The sequence below is a fragment of the Microtus oregoni genome, unplaced genomic scaffold (assembly GCF_018167655.1).
Source record: "Microtus oregoni isolate MIOR12 unplaced genomic scaffold, Mior012 000019F_ref0000042, whole genome shotgun sequence".
Taxonomy (NCBI): Eukaryota; Metazoa; Chordata; class Mammalia; order Rodentia; family Cricetidae; genus Microtus; species Microtus oregoni.
Genome location: NW_024543078.1, coordinates 3,228,665 through 3,246,934, shown reverse-complemented (window position 1 = coordinate 3,246,934; position 18,270 = coordinate 3,228,665). Strand labels below are relative to the sequence as shown.

The 18,270-nt window shown below is 58.2% G+C and overlaps 1 protein-coding gene across 7 annotated transcripts; it reads right to left on the bottom strand.

The window, feature by feature from the left end:
* Nucleotides 1-169: 169 nt before the first annotated feature.
* Abca7 (ATP binding cassette subfamily A member 7) lies at nucleotides 170-18,031 on the bottom strand. Of its 7 annotated transcripts, none has more exons than XM_041669355.1 (47): nucleotides 17,914-18,031; nucleotides 16,932-17,004; nucleotides 16,753-16,846; nucleotides 16,124-16,265; nucleotides 15,928-16,040; nucleotides 15,768-15,841; nucleotides 15,413-15,493; nucleotides 14,742-14,952; nucleotides 14,506-14,645; nucleotides 13,586-13,702; nucleotides 13,313-13,486; nucleotides 12,639-12,868; nucleotides 12,136-12,312; nucleotides 11,691-11,913; nucleotides 11,350-11,571; nucleotides 11,068-11,269; nucleotides 10,574-10,684; nucleotides 9,953-10,124; nucleotides 9,550-9,681; nucleotides 9,324-9,463; nucleotides 9,086-9,223; nucleotides 8,727-8,914; nucleotides 8,591-8,648; nucleotides 7,803-8,065; nucleotides 7,587-7,623; nucleotides 7,324-7,416; nucleotides 7,085-7,236; nucleotides 6,867-6,991; nucleotides 6,687-6,785; nucleotides 6,199-6,513; nucleotides 6,057-6,089; nucleotides 5,782-5,959; nucleotides 5,527-5,696; nucleotides 4,949-5,126; nucleotides 4,739-4,854; nucleotides 3,987-4,131; nucleotides 3,767-3,890; nucleotides 3,338-3,467; nucleotides 3,146-3,266; nucleotides 3,002-3,064; nucleotides 2,392-2,498; nucleotides 2,037-2,178; nucleotides 1,810-1,944; nucleotides 1,435-1,538; nucleotides 1,241-1,333; nucleotides 500-740; nucleotides 170-386 (listed from the first exon to the last, which is right to left on the bottom strand). In XM_041669355.1, exons 2-47 carry the CDS (start codon nucleotides 16,995-16,997, stop codon nucleotides 237-239), a joined length of 6,519 nt encoding a protein of 2,172 aa, XP_041525289.1. In that variant the 5' UTR covers nucleotides 16,998-17,004; nucleotides 17,914-18,031; the 3' UTR covers nucleotides 170-236. The 7 variants fall into 7 exon arrangements, 6 of the variants coding, with proteins under 6 accessions (XP_041525289.1, XP_041525290.1, XP_041525292.1 ...); XM_041669356.1 differs by having other exon boundaries at nucleotides 6,199-6,486; XM_041669358.1 differs by having other exon boundaries at nucleotides 6,867-6,880.
* Nucleotides 18,032-18,270: the final 239 nt, after the last annotated feature.

Below are 18,270 nucleotides of genomic sequence, written 5' to 3'. Positions count from 1 at the left end.
CACGCCTGGGCTCACCCCACAGGCACTGCTTGGGGTCAGTGGCTGTGACAGCAGCCGTCACCTCTGTGACCACAGACACATGCACACACTGTATATGCAAGTCTGTGCGTCTCGGCTCAGAGCCAGGGCTCCTAGGACGCAAACACACAGCTCAACCTCACTCTTCTTGGTTCTCTTTATTTCCCCCAGGGAGCCAGTGTGTGGCTCAAGGACCACACAACCCAAGGCAGACATGCTCAGAGCATGGTCTCCACAGAGCTAGGGTCTTCCAGGAATTGCTTGATACGTTTGGGGTGCTTCAGGCCCTGTGTGGAAATCTCGGCTCCAGGCTCCTGCTGACTGTCCTCCTCTTCTTCCCCTTGGTCTTTGGAAAAATGCAGGAACACCTGACAGGGCGGTGACAAGGAGGGAACAGAAAGGCATGGGAGGGAGATGTCGGCCCACGGTCGTGAGGTCCTCAGCTCTTCCCTTCAGGCCCTATTATGGGTCCCTATGTCACCTCCTCCAGAGTGGTCTGGCTAACTGAGAAGTCCTCCACACCGTGGTCCTTGCCCTGCGCGGCCAGCTCGCGGAAAATCCGTGCCAGGGTGCAGCCGCCCCCAGGTGGCAGCTGGAATCGCAGACGGCTGCCATGCGCCTCCCGAAGCTGAGCACCCGGGAATGTGGCCACGAGGAAGGCTATCGCTGGTTCGGCCTGATCCGGTGGGACCCGGAGGGTCAATGTGTGACCGGCCCCGAACCTGGAGGGGACAGGAGCAGGGATGCAGGCCTCGCTGCTCCCTACACCCCCTACACCTGTCTCTAGCCTGTCTTGTACGCCTGGATCTAGCCCAACTCCTCCTCACGCTGCTCTGCTTGGAAGCCACGCTCACTCATCTAAGAGGCCACGCCCACTCAGAGGGCACCCCCCTTATCCTCGCCCATGTACAATATAACCCGCCCACAACCTATAATCCCCCACACTCTTTCTGGCTTCATCCCTACAAGTGACTCCGTTCTCTACCCTTTGGCTCCGCCCCTAGAGTGGCCCCGCCCGAGCCCTCGAACCCCACCTACCCACCCTCCGGACCCGCAGAAGCTCTAACTCCTCAACAAGTCTTTTCTCACTCACCAGGGTCCACACCCAGCTCTTCTGGCTCCACCCACAACCTCGGCACGCCAATCATATCCAGTATCCCTCCGATCCCCGCCTCCCCGACACAGGCCAGGCCAATGAGCCTGCCCATCACGCCCTGCTCACCTGCCTTTGAGATGTTGAGCGCTTCCCAGACAGCGGAACCGGCCGTTCACCATGATGGCCAGGCGCGTGCAGAGTGCTTCGCACTCTTCCATGCTGTGGGCGACAGTGTGAGCAGAGCTGGGCCCAGCCTGCCTGCTCAGGGGCCATGCTCTGTCCCACGCCTGAGCTCTCTCAGAGTGTGGCATGGTACTTACCTGTGCGACGTGAGTACCACGGAGCGGCCCTCGCGCACCACCGACAGCAAGCTGTTCCAAAGAAATCGCCGCGCACTTGGGTCCATGCCTGTGGTGGGCTCGTCCTGCATGGGAGGGGCAGACCTTGAACTAGGTGGGACCCCAGTGACAGCCCCTGACCTGCTCGAAATCTGCCCACTGGGGCTCCGCTCCGTCTAAGCCAGAGCACACTTCAACCAGACCCCACCTTGCTCAGGCCAAGCCCAAATGAAGGCCCCAGTCTTGTACAGGCACCGTACCTAAGGTTTCCATCAGCTCAGACCCCACCTCGCTGAGGCCAGGCTCCATCCCACTCGGGTCCCACCCACAACCCACTCAGTCCCCGCCTCCACGCACCAGGAAGACCACGGCCGGGTCCCCAACCAGAGCCAGGGCTGCCGCCAGCTTCCGCTTGTTGCCTCCGCTGTAGGTACCCGCAGGTCTGTCTGCATAGCTAGGAAGGCCCAGGCGTACCAGGCCCGAGAGCGCTGTCTGCGGAGGGGTGGAGGTGGGGGGGGGGTGAGCGCGAGCGGGACCATACAGAGAGGGGCGAGGCCATACCGAGAGGGACGCGGCTTGTTCACCTGGGCAACCTGAGCCTTGGGTACCCCGCGCAGGCGCGCAAATAGCTCCAGGTGTTCCCGGCCAGTCAACAGGTCGAAGATGGCATCAGACTGGGGACAGTAGCCCATGCTGCGGTGTGCGGCAGCTGGATCCTGGGCCACGCTGGGGGTGGGGACAGGAAGCTCAAGAGCTGGAGGCCACCCATGCAGGATTGCAAGGGTGTCTGTGGAGAGCCAACGAGTCCCAGGGCAAGCGAACCATCCACAGAGGGACACAGATCCCAGGGAGTAGCCTGGGATCCTTCCCAGCACATCCTTCCCAATGGGGGAAGAACCAGGGTTTGGGGTACATATGCCCCTACCCGGAGCCCCTTACTTGTAGCCTGCAAGCACTGCTTCGCCACTGCTGGGTAGCGTGTCCCCTGTCACCATGCGGAAGGTAGATGTCTTTCCTGCCCCGTTGACACCCAGCAGCCCAAAACACTGAAAGGGAACCACAGTCCTTCACAACCCCAGGCGGGGGCCATATCCACATCCCCCAGTGTTGAGGGCAAGGTGGGTGGGGGCTAGGAGAGGCAGAAGTCTTCCACCTAGCAGAGAATGGTTTTGGGCACCCAAGGTATGGTCTTTGTTTTAGTTATTTATGGTTTTGGAGACAGGGTCTCATGTAACTCAGGCTGACCCTGAACGTCGAATCCTCCTGCCTCAGTAGGCTCACGAGTGTTCACAAATGTGTTCTGACCCCCTGGTAGGCAGCCAGGGAACCACAGCCAGCAAATAGTTTGCATACGTGCAAGCCTGGGAGGCAGGATGGGTGCCTAAGACTTAACTGAGAGGCGCTTGACCTAATGCTGTCCTTGCCTGAGAAAAGGTGCCCCCGCCTGGTGACCACAGTGGGTGCTCACTGAATACATTGGAGAGGGGCAGACAGGTGGGAGGAACTCAAACAGTGGGCAGCCTCCAGCCTTGCCCAGTCCCGCACTCACCTCTCCAGGGGGGATCCCCAGGCACAGGCGATCCACAGCCGGGTTCTTCTGCCCACGGTACACCTGCAGGGGTGGGACCTCTTGAGAAAGGATGGAGTGCCCATGCCACCCCTCACCCAGCACCTGTCCCTACCCTGTTCCTACCTTGGTCAGGTCCCGGAGGACCAGCAGGTCCCCCTTGGTGGCCCCCTTGGTCACTCGCTCCCTCTCTCGAGCCACATCCTCATCCTCCTTCCACAGGGGTGGCAGCAGTCTCAGTTTGGGTCTGAGGATAGACAGGTGAATGACCCAGGGAAGGACCCTAGCCACTGCCACCCTCACCTAGTTCCCACTGACTGTGGCAGGAGGTGGCTGCGGTGCTGGAGCAGGAGTGTGACGAGGAGGAACAGGGGCCCCTGGGCCACCATGGCCAGAAGGTTCTTGCCGATGATGTCCCAGCGTAGGGGTGACTGGAATTGCTTGTCTCCTGTGGGGACAGGAAGGACTGGATCTTGTCCCCTGTCCAGACTATCCTAGACTAAAGAAAAGTTGACTTGTATGCTGCTAGGGTATAACTGACTTAGACCATTAGACATCTCCTTTAATGTGTGGTCACAGACCTTTCATGAAATGACCCTCTAATTATCTTTCCTTCACCTTGAATTTGACATCATTTTTTGCCACATAAAATGGTCCAGTTAAAGGCAATGCATCTCACGTAATCAAGTCTGAAGGTAGGATTCTCAACAGTGCTGTTCACAGTCCCCATTTGACAGACATTCTCACCCAAGCGTTCAAAGGCGTCCGCCATAGCCTGGTTCCGCACCATATCAATAAGCCCTCGGCCCAGGCAGAAGTGAGGGAAGATAAGAAACACTTGCTTCAGAATCCGGCTCACTTCTTGCAGGTTCTATTCAGGGGCAGTTAGAGCCTCACAGGTTAGTGGTTAAGCCCAACAGTGCCTGCTAACTCAACCCCAGCCCCAGGTTTTGTGACAAGATCCCACCTGATCTGAAAGTAGTTCTAGCACAAAGGTGGCCATGCTGCTGTTGATGCCAATGAAGAGGTTGATGCAGGTGAGCACCACATAGGCGGTACTGGGCACTGAGAAGAAGAAGGAGGCTGGGTACATGAGAGGCGTGATAGACCAGCTGAAAGGGAAGGGTGACAGGTACCATTGGTGACCTTACACACTGGGTGGCCCCCAGAACAACAACCCCTCTCAGATCTGTTATGTACCAGGATGTGATGAGCTTTTAAGGCCACGTTGACTCAGCTCCCAATTCTAACTCCTTTTTGTTTGTTCTTGGTCTCACTATGTAGCCAAGGCTGTCCTTGAACTCACAGTGATTCACCTGCCTCTGCCTTCAAAGTGCTGGAATTAAGGAATTAAAGGTGTGTGCCACCACCTTGGGCTTTTTGAAAAAAGATTTATTCATTTTTATTTATGTGTGAGTGTTTTGTGACTTCTGTGTACACAAATCATGTGTGTACCTGGTGCTTGTTGAGGTCAGAAGAGGGCATTGGATCCCCTGAAACTGGAGTTACAGAAGGTTGTGAGCCATTATGTGGATCATGGAAACTGAACCTGGGTCCTCTGAAAGAGCAGCCAGTGTTTCTAACCACTGAGTCATCTCTCCAACCCCTGAATCCCATCACTTTTGAGGTCCTATTGCACCTGAGAGTCTTTTTGTCCAGCTACTATGGATCTCCCCACTCCCACAAGAGGAGTAGACCCCAAAGGGCAGGGGGTCTCACCCATACAGCAGTAGCAGGAGCAGGAGAGCGGGCAGGTTCTGTGGGGACACATAGGCCCTCTGCTGAAAGGCCAGGAAGATGAGCACCACTATGCACACTGCCACCAAGTAGTTACACTGTATCCAAGACAGGACCACCTCAGTAGCTCAGAGGGCCAGGCATTGTGCCTCCCCTCCCCTCTCTTGTGGCCAAGTGGCCAGCCACACATACCATGTCCCAGAGGAAATTGCCGAGCCAGTAGAGGATTTGGGGCAGGCCGCTGACGAGCTGCAGGTGTTTGGCTCTGGTGACACGTTCTTCAATAAGGACCAGGGTGAAGCTGGCTGGGACGAAGGACATGGCGAAGACCACGCATATAGAGACAAGGATGTCCACTGAGGAAGCCATCCTGGGGTGGGAGGTCAGGGGTGGTTCAGGGAAGAATGGGGTTTGATGCCAAGGTCTTTGAGATTGAGTCCCTAGCAGGAGAGTGGGCACGGCTATTTGGGGATATAGTTCCATGAGGTCTGGGCCTTTGGTATAAGTGGAATAAGACCCAGGATGCCTGGGTGTTTCCCACCCTGAAAGTCTGGAGCTTTCTATGTAATGAGACCAGGCTGGCCTTAAACTCACGGAGATCTCCCTGCCTCTGCTTTCTGTGTCCTGGGATTAGAAGCATGCACCACCACCTGGCCTTTCCAGTGTTGGGATGGCATTCTGTCACCAGCCCCGGCCGGGCACAGGGAAGGCTCCAATCCAGCACCTACACCCCTGAACAACAGGCACTGAGAGCAGACGGATGGACTCACAGTGCGGCCTCAGACAGCTGCTCCTTGGTTAGGTTCAGAGGATGGTTGAGCGTAGTGATGCTGTGGGCACGGCGGGCCGTGGCAGATGGTAGGAGGGCATGTAGGAGTCCATTGTTGGCTCGGTTCACGAAGGCCACCATGGCATGCCAGCCCTTGTTGTTGAACCAGATCTGAGTGGAGCGAGGACCATGAGTGCAGAGAAGCAAAGGGCCTTGGGTCCCCTGGCCACCCCCACCTCCCGGCCCCAGCTCCCACCTTGAGGCTGCTCTGGGCATCCAGGCCAAGGGCCCACTGAGTGAGGTTGTTCAGGATACGGTCTAGGGCACTGCCGGGTTCGGGGGTCAGCAGTGCCCGCATCTCTGCCACTGTGTGGGCCACTTCACGCCCTGAGGGCAGGTCTGGGTCCCGGCCAGCCAGGGAGAAGCCCCCGTATCTGGGAAATGGTTTGAGGTGGAGACAGGGAGAGTGAGGAGCTGGGAGAGCGGGTGGGCAGGCCAGCAGAGGGTTTCCTGCACCAGGCCCTGCCTCACCTGACCTCATCCACCCACTTCTTAGTCTTCAGGCTGTGGGAGACACACGGGAAACAGAGTGAAACAGTCAAATGGGAAGAGTCAGTATGGGGTATGGGGCCCACCAGCTTCCCCAGTGGGCACACAGAGCCTGGGTGCTTACCCCCGGCGCACCAGGCTGGGGTAAGTCTTCACCAGGAAGTCAGACACATTTCGGCCAGTGAGGTTCTGGACCACCTCCCCCAAGCCAGCCACAGCCTGTGGTGGCGGCGGCCCCCCAGCTCCCACTGGGCAGTCCGGCAGCAGGCGGCGTACTCCAGGTTGGCTGCATTGGCAGGCTGGGGACGGAGACTCTGGAGTCCAGTTGCCGCTGGCCAGGATGCTGGCCACATCAGCAGGGACCTCAGGGACGGAGAAGTAGCAGGCCACGGAGTGTGTGCACTCGAATCCTCTGTGGAGTCGGGAAGGGCTGTGGGTGCTGGGAGAGGGTACGAGCAGACACAGACTCCACACCCCAACAAGGCAATGGAGGCCTGCTCACCACAGCCAGAGGGGGACACGGAGGGAAACTGAGGCAGAGCCTGGAGGAAAACTGAGGGAATGCCGGGGGGGGAGAGGATCGCCAAGGAAAGTTGCTTGGTTTAGCCTCACCTGGCAGCTCCGCCCTGCACACTGGGGTCCTGCAGCCCGGCCTCCCCCAGCAGGGCCTCCAGCAGCTTCACCCGGTTGGGGTCCCCAGGGGCATCCTCACTGTGGAGTGACAGGTCAGCACTGTGACGGTGGCTGTCTGTCACCCACCCACATCACCTGCCCACTGTGCCCAGCACCCACCTGAAGAAGGAGACCTGGGGGCCATACATGGCGGGGCTGAGCTGCAGGGGCGGGTACTGGCCAAATGGAGGGACAATGAGGCTGAAGAGCAGGGCCAGGCCCACAAAGAGAGCAGGCAGCACAATCTGGGGGACAAGGCTGTCAGCACCCACCTCCACACATCCTACCCTGCTCCCTCTCCCGTGGCTCCCCAGACACCCAGGACAGTCACACATCACCTGTGCAAACAGGCCCCGGTGACTGCGGCGGGCCAGCAGAAGACGCTTGTGGAGCAGAGCTTGGAGCTGTTGGCAGGTCAGTGCCCAGCCCAGCACCGGGGCAGCGCTGGCCGTGGAGCTCTGTGGGGCCTGGGGCTCCAACATCAACCTGGCTGTGGGGGATGGGAGGTTAAACTCCCGAACTCCTCCGGTGCCTTGGGGATGACAGTGGAAGTGGCAAGCGTGCCAGAGAGACTCACCCAGCTCCCCGTTTTCCAGGGCAGAAGCCTCTGGCCCTGTGTGGGGCTGCAGAGTGGCCGAGCGAGGGTGCAGGTGCTGTCTGAGGTCACTACCTGTGGAGCCAAAGAGGTTCAGGGCTGGGGACGGGGTCTCGCCTCCTGGGAAGACGAAGTCAGAGTTCAAGGGGAAAAAGGGCCAGGATTCAGAGGGAGGGCAGACCCAGCTGAGGGCAGGCTTGACCCTGAACCTGGGGTTGTTGAAGGGCTACAGAGCTATGGCATACCTTCTCTGTGTGCATCCTCCACCACCTTTAGGAAGATCTGAGGACACAGAACAAGAGACTCACAGGAGCGACCCCCATATACCTTTTGGCCCCCTAGACCTCCTCAAGCCTCCTAAGCTGCCCACCTTCCCTAAAAGCCCTTCCTGCCTGGAGCTCCCTCTTGCCACCCATAAGCAAGCTCCTATTCATCCTTCGAAACCCCACCAGGTCCCATACCTCCTCCAGGCTGGTGTCTGAGACCCCATAGCCGGCGAGCCCCAGAGATGCCAGCTGCCGATCCAGTTCTTGGAAGACCATGGCAAAGCTGCCATCCAGGGCCCCCGCATAGGGCAGTGCCAGCACCAGCTCGTGGGGCAGTTCCTCCACCAGCCGAGCTCCAGGAACATGATGCTGCACTAGGTCTAGTATCTGGGGTGTACTTGGGGTGAGGGGGGCTACATCAGGAGCTGGGGCCTGGGTGAGGGTCGTCCCTGTGGACACTGGAAGGACAGGCACCCGGTTTGCTATGGGTTGATGGAGGAAGGTCATTGGTTAAAAAAATAAGAAACTGCTTGGCTGGCCTTCATAGGTTAGAACACAGGTGGGTGGAGAAAACAGAACAGAATGCTGGGAGGAAGAGGAAGTGAGCTCAGACTCCACAGCTCTCCTCTCGGGGGCAGACGCCTCAGAGAGACGCCATGCTCCCGGCTCCTGGGCAGACACACGCGATGAAGCTCCGACCCAGGATGGACGTAGGCTAGAATCTTCCCGGTAAGCGCACCTAGCTGTGCTACATAGAATATTAGAAATGGGCTAGTCCAGGTGCGAGAGTTAGCCTAGAAGAGGCTAGATAGAAATGGGCCAAGCAGTGTTTAAATGAATACAGTTTGTGTGTTGTTATTTCGGGGCATAAGCTAGCCGGTGGCGGGAGTTGGGTGGCAGAATGCAGCCCCACAGCTCCCACTACAATGGGTTAAGTGGCTGCCGGCCCCATCATTCCCTTAGGGCTCCCCTGAGCCACTCACCCGCCACGTTGTCCTTGCTGTCTGGCTTCTGCTCCTGGCTGGGGTCACCGCTGTCTCCCTTCATAGAGAAAGACAATGGCCCATGTCTGCAGGACAGAGCTGGGCACAGGGCTCAGGGTGTAGCTCTAGCCCTCACCTTCGAGTCCTGGGTGTGGAGGGACTGGGCACTCTTCACCAGGGTCAGGTAGTAACCGCAGCCCAAGTGTCGGCGCAAGAAAAGCGGGGAGCCACAGCAGCACAAAGAGCCGTTTGCCACCATGGCCACGCGATCTCCCAGGAGCTCCGCCTCATCCAGGTGGTGGGTGGAGAGGATGAGTGTGCGATCTGGACATGGGGGTCCAGTCCATGTAAACCTATGCCCAGGTGGCAGTGTCTCCCAGGAATCGCCTAAGCCTAGGCGGCAAACACCTGAGCATCCCTCAAAACCCCATCCCAGCATTTCATAAGGAGAAAATAGGAACCTCAGGCTATTTTATCCCATCTTCCAGCTCTTACCTTCTCTGTACTTAAGCAGCAATTCCCAAATGCCACGGCGGGAAGTGGGGTCCACGCCAGCAGTTGGCTCATCCAGGATAACTACACGAGAGCCACCCACAAAGGCAATGGCCACAGACAGTTTTCGCTGCATTCCACCTGCGCGGAGAGAGTGACAGTCCTCACGTGACCCACCCAGCTATCTGAGTGAGCCTCGGTGCCCCTCCCCCACGGAGGCATCCTCTCCCCTCTGGCCCACCGGAGAGGTGCCGTGTCTGCGAGTCCCGCTTTGGGGTAAGCCCCATGTCCAGTATCAGACGCTCCTGCTCGGGCCCCAGGGCAGCTGCACGCACACCTCTCAGTCGGCCGTAGAACCACAGGTGCTCTTCCACGGTCAGCCTGTGGCCAGGGGTGCATCTCAGCAGATGACCACTGCGCCCGACCAAGCCCCTCCCATCGCCCCCATCCAGGCCAGCAGGACTCACATGTCGAACAGTACGTTGTACTGTGGACAGATGCCCAGGTGGGGTCGGATGGCTGCCATGTTGGTCTGCACATCATAGCCCAGTATGGAAGCTGAGCCACCACTGGGTGGGAAAAGACCACTCAAGATGGACCTGTGGGAGCAGAGATCTCAGAGAAGTTGCCCTTCACGGACTGACAGAACGGTCACCTTCACTTACAGGGTGCTTGCTGTATGCCATGCCAACAAACGGGGGCATGTGTGCCGTTTTTTACAGGAGAGGGATGGACTCAGAGGAACCCAGATCGTCTGTTTACTGTGGGTCTGAACCAGACCCAGCTCCCGCTTCCACTGCACCCCTGGAACTCCGACCCCAAGGGACAGATAGGGAACTGAGGGACGAGGCGTAGCGGCTGGCAGCTCACAGTGTAGTTGTCTTGCCAGCTCCGTTGTGACCCAAAAAGGCAGTGATGTGGCCTTGGTAGAAATCAAGGCTAAGTCCCCGTAGGGCTGGCTGTGGACAGCCGTGAAAGTGCTTCTTCAGGCCACGGATGGAGACTCCAGGAGTGAGGCCAGGCGGTGGCTCTTCCACCAGAGCTGCAGAGGGAGGAGACGGTCAGCTCCGGCCCTCGGGGTCCCTCAGAGAGTTCTGGGGGATAGGTACAGTGCGGGCATCAGCTCAGCTACTTAGAAGGCTGAGGAAGGATGCTCGGGGCTTTAAGGTCAGCCTGGGCAGTTTGCAAAATCTGTCTCAAAACAAATTGTAATAGGGTTGAGGGTGTGGGCTCAGTGGTAGAGCCTCTGTCCCAGGGAGGAACGGGGGACATGGCTGGGGATACAGCCCCTGTCTAGATCCCAGCAAAGGGGCTGAGAAGTCATTCCGTGGTAGAACGTTTGCTTAGCATGCACGAGGCTCTAGGGGAGGTCCCTAGGGGACATAGCCAGGGCCTGGGGACCTGGGTGTCCAGGAGATTGAGTTGTAGGACTGCTTTCTCTAGGGGAGAGTCAAAATCAGCAAAAGGTCATTAACCGTCATAGGGCCTCACCCTTGGCATCTTGTGGGTCTGGGGCCAAGACAGACCCCTGGGGAAGTCCAGGCCCACACCAGTAGCTCCTCCGAAAGGGGAAATTCCATGGTTCAGGTATCCCATACTGGCCTGGTGGAAAGGGTTACACTAGGCACACTCATGAGATGTGAGGACATCCAGGCCACACACTTAGAATCACGACGTCAAGGGGGAGAGTGGCCAGGAAGCCCCGCCCACTTCCTTGCCTCAGACCCTGCCCCTCAGAGGCAGCATCAGTTAGGAAATGAACCTCCAGGAACTCAATATCCCTGAGACACGCCCTAAAATGTGGTGTCTTGTGGGCGGGACAGTAACAGGGAGTAGCAGAAAGCTCCACCCATCCTGGGCAGTACTAACCCAGACACCAAACAGCAGGAGGCAAAGTCTCTGTACTTCAAGACGCCTCTAGGAGCCCAATAACCCAACGACAGCCCTAAGACACTCGGCCTCCTGTGAGCAGGCGCGGTCCCCACCTGGGTACACGGCCTCCAGGTACCAGAGGGCGAGGCCGTAGATGGCGGCGTCCAGCAACAGGAAGGCGGACACCTGCGCCAGACTGAAGACATCCTCCGCGGGGCTCCTGCTCAAATTGTGCCACTGAGCCCCATCCCCCTGCTCCTCCAGGAGCGCTAGGCTTTCACATCCAAAGCCGAAGGCCACGGGAGACAGCAGGCTCTGTGGGGAGAAGGGGTGGGTCAGAGAGCTGGCCACACTCTGCGGGTGTCTGTCTCCTCGCAGGCCAGAACATCTCTCACCGCAGCTACAAGGCCGCCCAGGGGCAGGCGCTCGCGCCAGGCGACACACAACACGTAGGGCAGGTAGAGGGAGAAGTAGGCGAGGCCCCCACAGGCAGCTGCCAGGTTGGCCCTGGAGAAGAAGGCGCTGAGCAGAAAACTCTGAGCCACGGTGGCCACCGCGAAGGCCGCCAAGAAGAAGAAGACGACAACCGGGTGGCTGTAAGGAAGGATGTCCCCTAGCTGGGAAAAAGCACAAGACTTTCAGGATTCCATTCCGAGATGCTGGGATGCGCACCCGAGCTTCACTCCACGGGTACGTGTTGTGTGTGTGCGTGTGGGGGAGATGGAGGATCCCTCACCTTGAGCACCAACACCAGCAACGCGGCGCTGACGAGGAAGGGTCCCAGGCAGCTGAGGAACCAGCCAAGCCAGAGCACCGCGCGGCTCAGACCCATGGCGCGCATGGTTTCTCGCAGCCGTGTCTCTTTCTCACGTACCACTGCCTTCACGGTGAGCGCCACCGAATAGATCCAGGCCAGAGTCAGAAACAACGGCAGAGACCGGCTCAGCACGCGCAGGAACCTATAAAACGGTGGGATAGTGGCGCGCAACACGCGTGTGCACAATATCATCCTGGGGTCTGCAGGCTTAGCAGCATCCTCAGAGGGCTGATCTAGCCAGAGGGTGTCAGCTCCCAGCACAGGTCCCTTTGTTTCTTTATGGGGAGACATTGGAACCCTGGAGGGTCCCATGCAGGGTCCCTCCAAACCACAGAGCCCAGGCGGGACGCGAGGGAGCTCTTACACGTCATCCACATAGCAGGGGTGAGGCATCTGCTGCAGATAGAGGCCTGTGCGCGAGTTCCCTCCACTCAGAACACGCACGGCTGCCTGCTCCAGCATGTCCTGCAGGTACACGAAGCCACCCCACACATATCGAAGGTCCATGAGAGGGTCTGCCGATGGCCCGGGGTCCCAAAACCTAGGAGACATCAGATTCAGGGGATAAGCTACACGGAAGTAAAGAAGTGGGCAGGGCTCCCTCCGACCCCTTCCTTTTCCAGGTTCAGTTACGCTCTGAGCTAGCTCCCTAGCTCCACACTTGGGAAGTCCCATGTTCCACCTGGCTGGCAGCTCTTTGTAGTAGGCTAGCCCCCATTGCCCTTGGCTCCACAGCGTGGCTACCCCGACCCAGGGTCTTATCCCAGACCCTTGGCTACACCTAGTTCCACCTCTCACCTCCACTAGACATGGTCTTGGCCCAGCCCACCACACCCTATCCCCCCCCCCCAAGGCTCTCCCCCTCACTTGTCCCTGATCTTATTGGTCCTTGTGACATCGTCGATATCCATTCTGATCTTGAATCGCAGGTGGCCAGGACCCAAGGCTGGAGGTGACAGCTCAGATGGGCCCAGGGGGTCCTTAGGACTCAGGAAGACGATGCCTGCCCAGAGGCGGCGCTCACCCAGCAGTTCCAGGGCACGGGACACAAGAGCTGCCTCTGAGGGCACAGCCTCCAGCTTGTCTAGGGACACACACTGGGGTGGGGGGGGGGACATGAATTCCAGACTCTGGGGTGTGGCTGACCCCTCAGTCCCCAGTTCCTTCCCCCTCATGCCCCTAGATGACCGATGACCGTACACCACCACCAGTGGGCTCCCTCTTCAGACGTAAATGGAGCCCAGATTTCTCTTTGCTCCCGCCTCCAGGACAGGATCTGCCGCTGAATTCTTTCAGGTCACCAGGGAAAGCTCTTTCAGGTCACTCCACTGCCTTTTTTTTTTTTTTTTTTTTTTTTTTTTTTTTTGGTTTTTTGAGACAAGGTTTCTCTGTAGTTTTAGTGCCTGTCCTGGAACTCGCTCTGTAGACCAAGCTGGCCTCAAACTCACATAGATCCGCCCGTCTCTGCCTCCTGAGTGCTGGAATTAAAGGCGTGCGCCACCACCGCCCGGCCCACTCCACTATTTATGACAACCTCTCACCTCTATGATTTGGCCCAGTATTCCTGCCAGGTGCCCTATGTCTGCGTGGGCTTCCCGCCAGCTGTAGCCACCCCTCCTAGGGTCCAGAAAATCTCTGACAGTCGCCAACTGCTTCTGGCCTCTGGGTGTCTGCTGCTTCTGCCCTGGCCCTGAGTACACCACTTCCAGCAGCCTCTGGGGAAGGGGGAATGACAGGTGAGGAGGGGCCTCTGTCCACCCCTTCCTGTCTGCAGACCCTAGCCTCCCGAAGTGGCTGCCTCCAGCCCAGCCCACCTGAAGCATGGCCATGTTTGAACTGTCATTCATGAAGTTGAAGATCTGGGGTCCTAACACCTCCCAGACCTCTTGTAGGTCCCTCAACAGAGCCAGCTCCTCGAAGGTCTGGTTCACCTGCAAGTGGGCATCTGAGATCAGCTCGAGGCTGCCTTCCACATACCTGGTCTGACCTTGGTCATGCTCTGCCCTCCACCTCTGGACCTCCATCCTCCTTCTCCTCCTCATCATCACCGAGTCTCACTGTGCATCCCTCACAGAGATCCGCCTCCCTCTGCCTCCCAAGTGCTGGGATTAAGGGTGTGCACCACTGACATGGGGCTTTTCTTATTTCTCAGACAGTGTCTCCCACTGTAGCTTAGGCTGGACTCCACATGTTCCTGCCTCAGTTTCCTTCTGAGTGCTGGGTCAGGTTCTAAAGAGCCACCACTTTAGCTTGTGTTTTACTTTTAAATTTTTTTCTTTGTATTTTGTGTTCTAGGGATGTATACCAGGAGACCCCCTCCTCACCACTGAGCCCTCCCCTCCCCCAGAGCTCCTAACTGAGAAATCCTAGGCTGGGAGTTCTACCCAACCACATCTCCAGCCTCAGACTGGGGATTCTAGGCGGGGCTCCACCCTGACCACGCCCCCAGCCCCTCACTGGGTGATTCTAGGGGGCTCCACCCTGACCACGCCCCAGCCCCCTCACTGGGGATTCTAGGGGGCTCCACCCTGACCACGCCCCTAGCCCCTCACTGGGGATTCTAGGCGGGGATCCACCCGGACCACGCCCCCAGACCCCTCACTGGGGAATTCTAGATGGGGCTCCACCGTGACCACGCCCCCAGCGCTACATCTAAGACTTATTCACTGTTACTGGCCACCTGACTACGGGTACTGTGTAGATCCGCTGTCCCCCAGTGGCTCCTGTGTCTCACCTGGGTCATAAGCTTACGGGTAAAGTTTGTGTCAGGGGCAAAGAGGATTTTCCCGAGGATCAATGGCTTCAGGCGCCTCCAGAGCAGCCGCGACACAGGATGGTCATCCAGAGTCCCCATGAACTTGGAGCAGGCAGGGCCTAGTATTGGGGGGGGGGCGTTAACATGAGGTCCCACTGCATCCCTCTACCCTCCATCCGGTCCATGCAGAACCCAATTCCGCTGTAGTGACTCACTGAGGCTGATGTCAGGCTGGGCAGAGGCCAGCTCTGGACCCATGAACTCGTTGAGCTGGCTGGCGTCATACCAATTGAGGGAAAGGCCCCCTGGGCTGCTGGGCCCCTTGGTACTGCAGAAGACCTCTGAAACCAGCTCCAGCGAACCAGCTGACCCTCGGGGCCTCTGGAGCAAAGCTCGGAGTTCCAGCAGGCTGGGCAGCACCAGGAGCTAGAGAAAGGTCACGAGGTGGTGCTGGACACCTCCTGCAGAATGTCCCAACCCCCCTTTTTGTTTATTTATTTTATTTTATTGAAACATAGTCTCATGTAGCTGGCAAGCCTCATGTGTCCTCTGTGTCCTGAGTGCTGGAATGACAGGAGCATTATGGGGCTCTAGAGGTAGAATCCAGGATTCCGTACACGCTGGGCAAATGCTCTACCAACTGAGTTACAAGCACTCGAATAACTTGAACGACATTGCTGCCCTTCTGTCTGTTCTTTTGTTACTCTGTAGCCCAGGCTAGCCTCAAGCTCACAGTTGCCCCGCCCAGCCTCTGGAGTGCAGAGGCGACCACAGTGTATCACCACACACAGCTTTTCCCACCTTGGAGTCTGAAGCAGGGCAGGGACCCAGTCAGGTGCCCCTTTAGGCTTCCTGGCCAGGGTGGAGACTGGCTGGGGCCTCTCACCTCCTGCATAAGCTCCCCGGTGGCATTCAAGAACTCCCTCATGGAATCCCGGGTTTCACCCAGCACAGGTCCCAGGGACGCCTGCAGGCAAGAGAGCAAAGTGGCGGAGACCTGGGTGGACGGCTGATTGGTCCTCAGGCCTCCTGATCCTCCGGCATCCACCTCCTGAGTGCTGAGATGCCAGAGGAGTTGGGATGGCATCCATGGCTTCTTTAGTGCTGGGCGGGTGAGTGCTCTGCTCCCCCCACTGAGCCCCAGTCTCAGCTTCCCCATTTACACCCCTTTTACAAATGAGGTGCGGGAGGGTGGAAGGGGCTCATTCCAGGAGTCCCTCACCATGCCAACCCCTCCTCACCCCTTGCAGGATCTTTTTGAGCTCAGCGGTCACTAATGCTTGCTTGTTTGGTAGGTTACTCTCCGGTGGCCAGGCTGAGGGGAAGGGTGCCAATGTTAGGCAAGCTCAGCTTGCGGTGCTCCCTCCCCTACCCCCTGCCCCATCCTCTGTCTTCCTCTACCTCCACCTCCCATGGCTCTGAGCAGGGGCATCAGTTTCCCCAGGGCAGCCAGCATCTCCCGAATGCGGCGGCCCCCCAAAACTGCACGAGCATCGGTAAGGAGCCTCGAGACCCTGGGGGCAGACAGGGGTCGGGAGCTGGGGCTCGAGTCTGAACCCCACTCATGAGCCAGCCCCCACCCGCCCACTTTACCCACAGGGAATCCTTAAAGTTGCTCAGGACCCCCGGCTTCTCGCCAGGCGTTGGCTGCTGGAAACAGGAGTTGTTCACGTTGCAGATAAGGCCCTGCAGCCAGGGCAGGGTGCCCGCAGATGGTAGCGGCTTGTTTGGAAAGTGGCCTGGGGGAAGAGGCACCAGCTCGGAGTCACCCTCCCTCATAGAGGATCACCCAGTTCAACCCCAGCTCGAGGCTTGGCAGGAGAGGTCTATCCTCCCACGACAAACAGTGGGCCTCTTTATTCTTCCTTTCTTTCTGTCTTTCTTTCTGCCTTTCTTCCTTCCCTCCTTTCTTTTTTTTAAAATTTATTTATTATGTATATAGTGTTCTGGGCACCAGATCTCATTATAGATGGGTGTGAGCCATCATGTAGTTGCTGGGAATTGAACTCAGGACCTCCAGAACAGCAGTCTCTTAACCTCTGAGCCATCTCTCCAGCCCTTTTTCTTTCTTTCTTTCTTTCTTTCTTCCTTCCTTTTTTCTCGACAGGGTTTCTCTGTGTCCCCTAGGCTGGGCTCGAACTCACAGAGCTCCACCTGCCTCTGCCTCCCGAGTGCTGGGATTAAAGGTGTGCGCCACCACCGCCCGGCGCACACAGTGGGTCTTACATTCGTGGTGCTCCAGTGGGGGGTGGGAGTGGCGGACGGCCACCAGGATGAAGAAGAGGAAGAGAGGCCACAGTAGCTCCACCAGTAGCTGGATCTGGGGTGGAAATGTGTAGAGACTCTGTGGGACCGTGATGAACAGACGGCTGCCATTGCCCCGCACCTGCACATCTCGGCCTTACCGGTTGTCTCCTTCGATACGTGTAATTTTTCCACAGGAGAAGCATCAGTTGTGTGCAGAAGGCCATGACGACTCTGGACGAAGAACAGAGCAGAAAAGAGCGTAAAACAGGCTAAGGGTGAGCTGTGTGGCTCAAGGCAATGCCTGACGGTCTCTGGTCTTCATTCTTCAATCCACCAGTCATCTGCCCTTTGCACTGAGCTGCAGGAATTTCCCGTAAAGAGAGCCCCGCAAACATCCAAGGATGACCAATGGGAGCGCGGCCCGCAGCCTTCCTTGTAGCTGATTGGCTGGAAGCGCTATCGCTCTGGACAGGATGAAGGCTGGGGTCTGGAAGACACTGTTCGCGTTCTTAGGGGGCGGAGCTTGGATTTAAGACCTCGGATTCTGACCTCCACCCTCAGCCTCATCCAGGACCAGAGTCTCGGTTCCCACGGCCCCCAGCGACCCTCGGTGAGACCCGCAGCCTGTCTCCAGTGCAGACCGAGTCTCACGTCCACCTGGCCCTCCATGTTACAGAAATGGAAACTGAGGCTCAAAAAGGGGCAGAGTCACGCTCCCAAGGAAACCGGAGATGAGCGAGGGCCGGGCCCCCAAGTGTCAAAAGGTTGGAGCAGACGACCTGACCTACTTCATGATTCAGACAGGGAAACTGAGGCTGACAGAGAAGGCTGTGACCAATGTTTAACCATCTACGTGGGAACTGGCGGCTTCCACTGGGGATCTGGGAATCTGGGAGGACCATAGTCATTTGGAAAGCGGGGCGCTGCAGGCCAAGGTCCCTCTAGGTGACCAGATGCCCGCTGTGAGAAAGCGATCAGTTTTCCCACACCCACACTCGCGGGAAGGGGAAGAAAGGGCGAGGCAGAGTAGGGGCTCGCCTGGAACCCCTAAGTATCAGGGAACGTGGCTCCGCCCACCCTAACCCCACAACACTCCAATTCGCCAGACCCCACCTTCCACCCTCTTGGGGTCCTTCTCACCGTTCCGAGGCCCCCAAACTCTTCCCGGCAGCGGCAGGGGTGCGCGGCCCCTTTAAGAGGAGCCCCCACCTCAACTGCGGGCGACGCCCTTCACAACCCGGCGCCCCGGGCTGCAGCAGCCCCGCCCCCAAGCGCTACTATTGGACAGTGCACTTGCCACTCGCACGCCTTTGCCATTGGAGGAGGCGGGACCTCAGACCGGGCGCGCGGAGCTGGGTTTCTTAAAGAGACCGTAGGCTTCTGCCTGCGTCAGGTTGGTTTCACAGGGACGCATACACGTGGAGGACCCCCAAGAGTTCAGACCTCAAAAAGGCCGCTGGCTCCTACAGAGGAGTCCTGTCTCCTCTCCCCAAGGAC

What these genes read in the sequence shown, in the direction of transcription:
- Abca7 (XM_041669355.1), bottom strand. Translation starts at nt 16,997, where the DNA reads ATGGCCTTCTGCACACAACTGATGCTTCTCCTGTGGAAAAATTACACG. An exon ending in CCCACTGGAGCACCACGAAT is followed by an intron (nt 16,266 to 16,752) that starts GTAAGACCCACT and finishes CTCTTCCCCCAG; the next exon opens with GCCACTTTCCAAACAAGCCG. An exon ending in TCCACACCCAGGACTCGAAG is followed by an intron (nt 8,649 to 8,726) that starts GTGAGGGCTAGA and finishes TTCTCTATGAAG; the next exon opens with GGAGACAGCGGTGACCCCAG.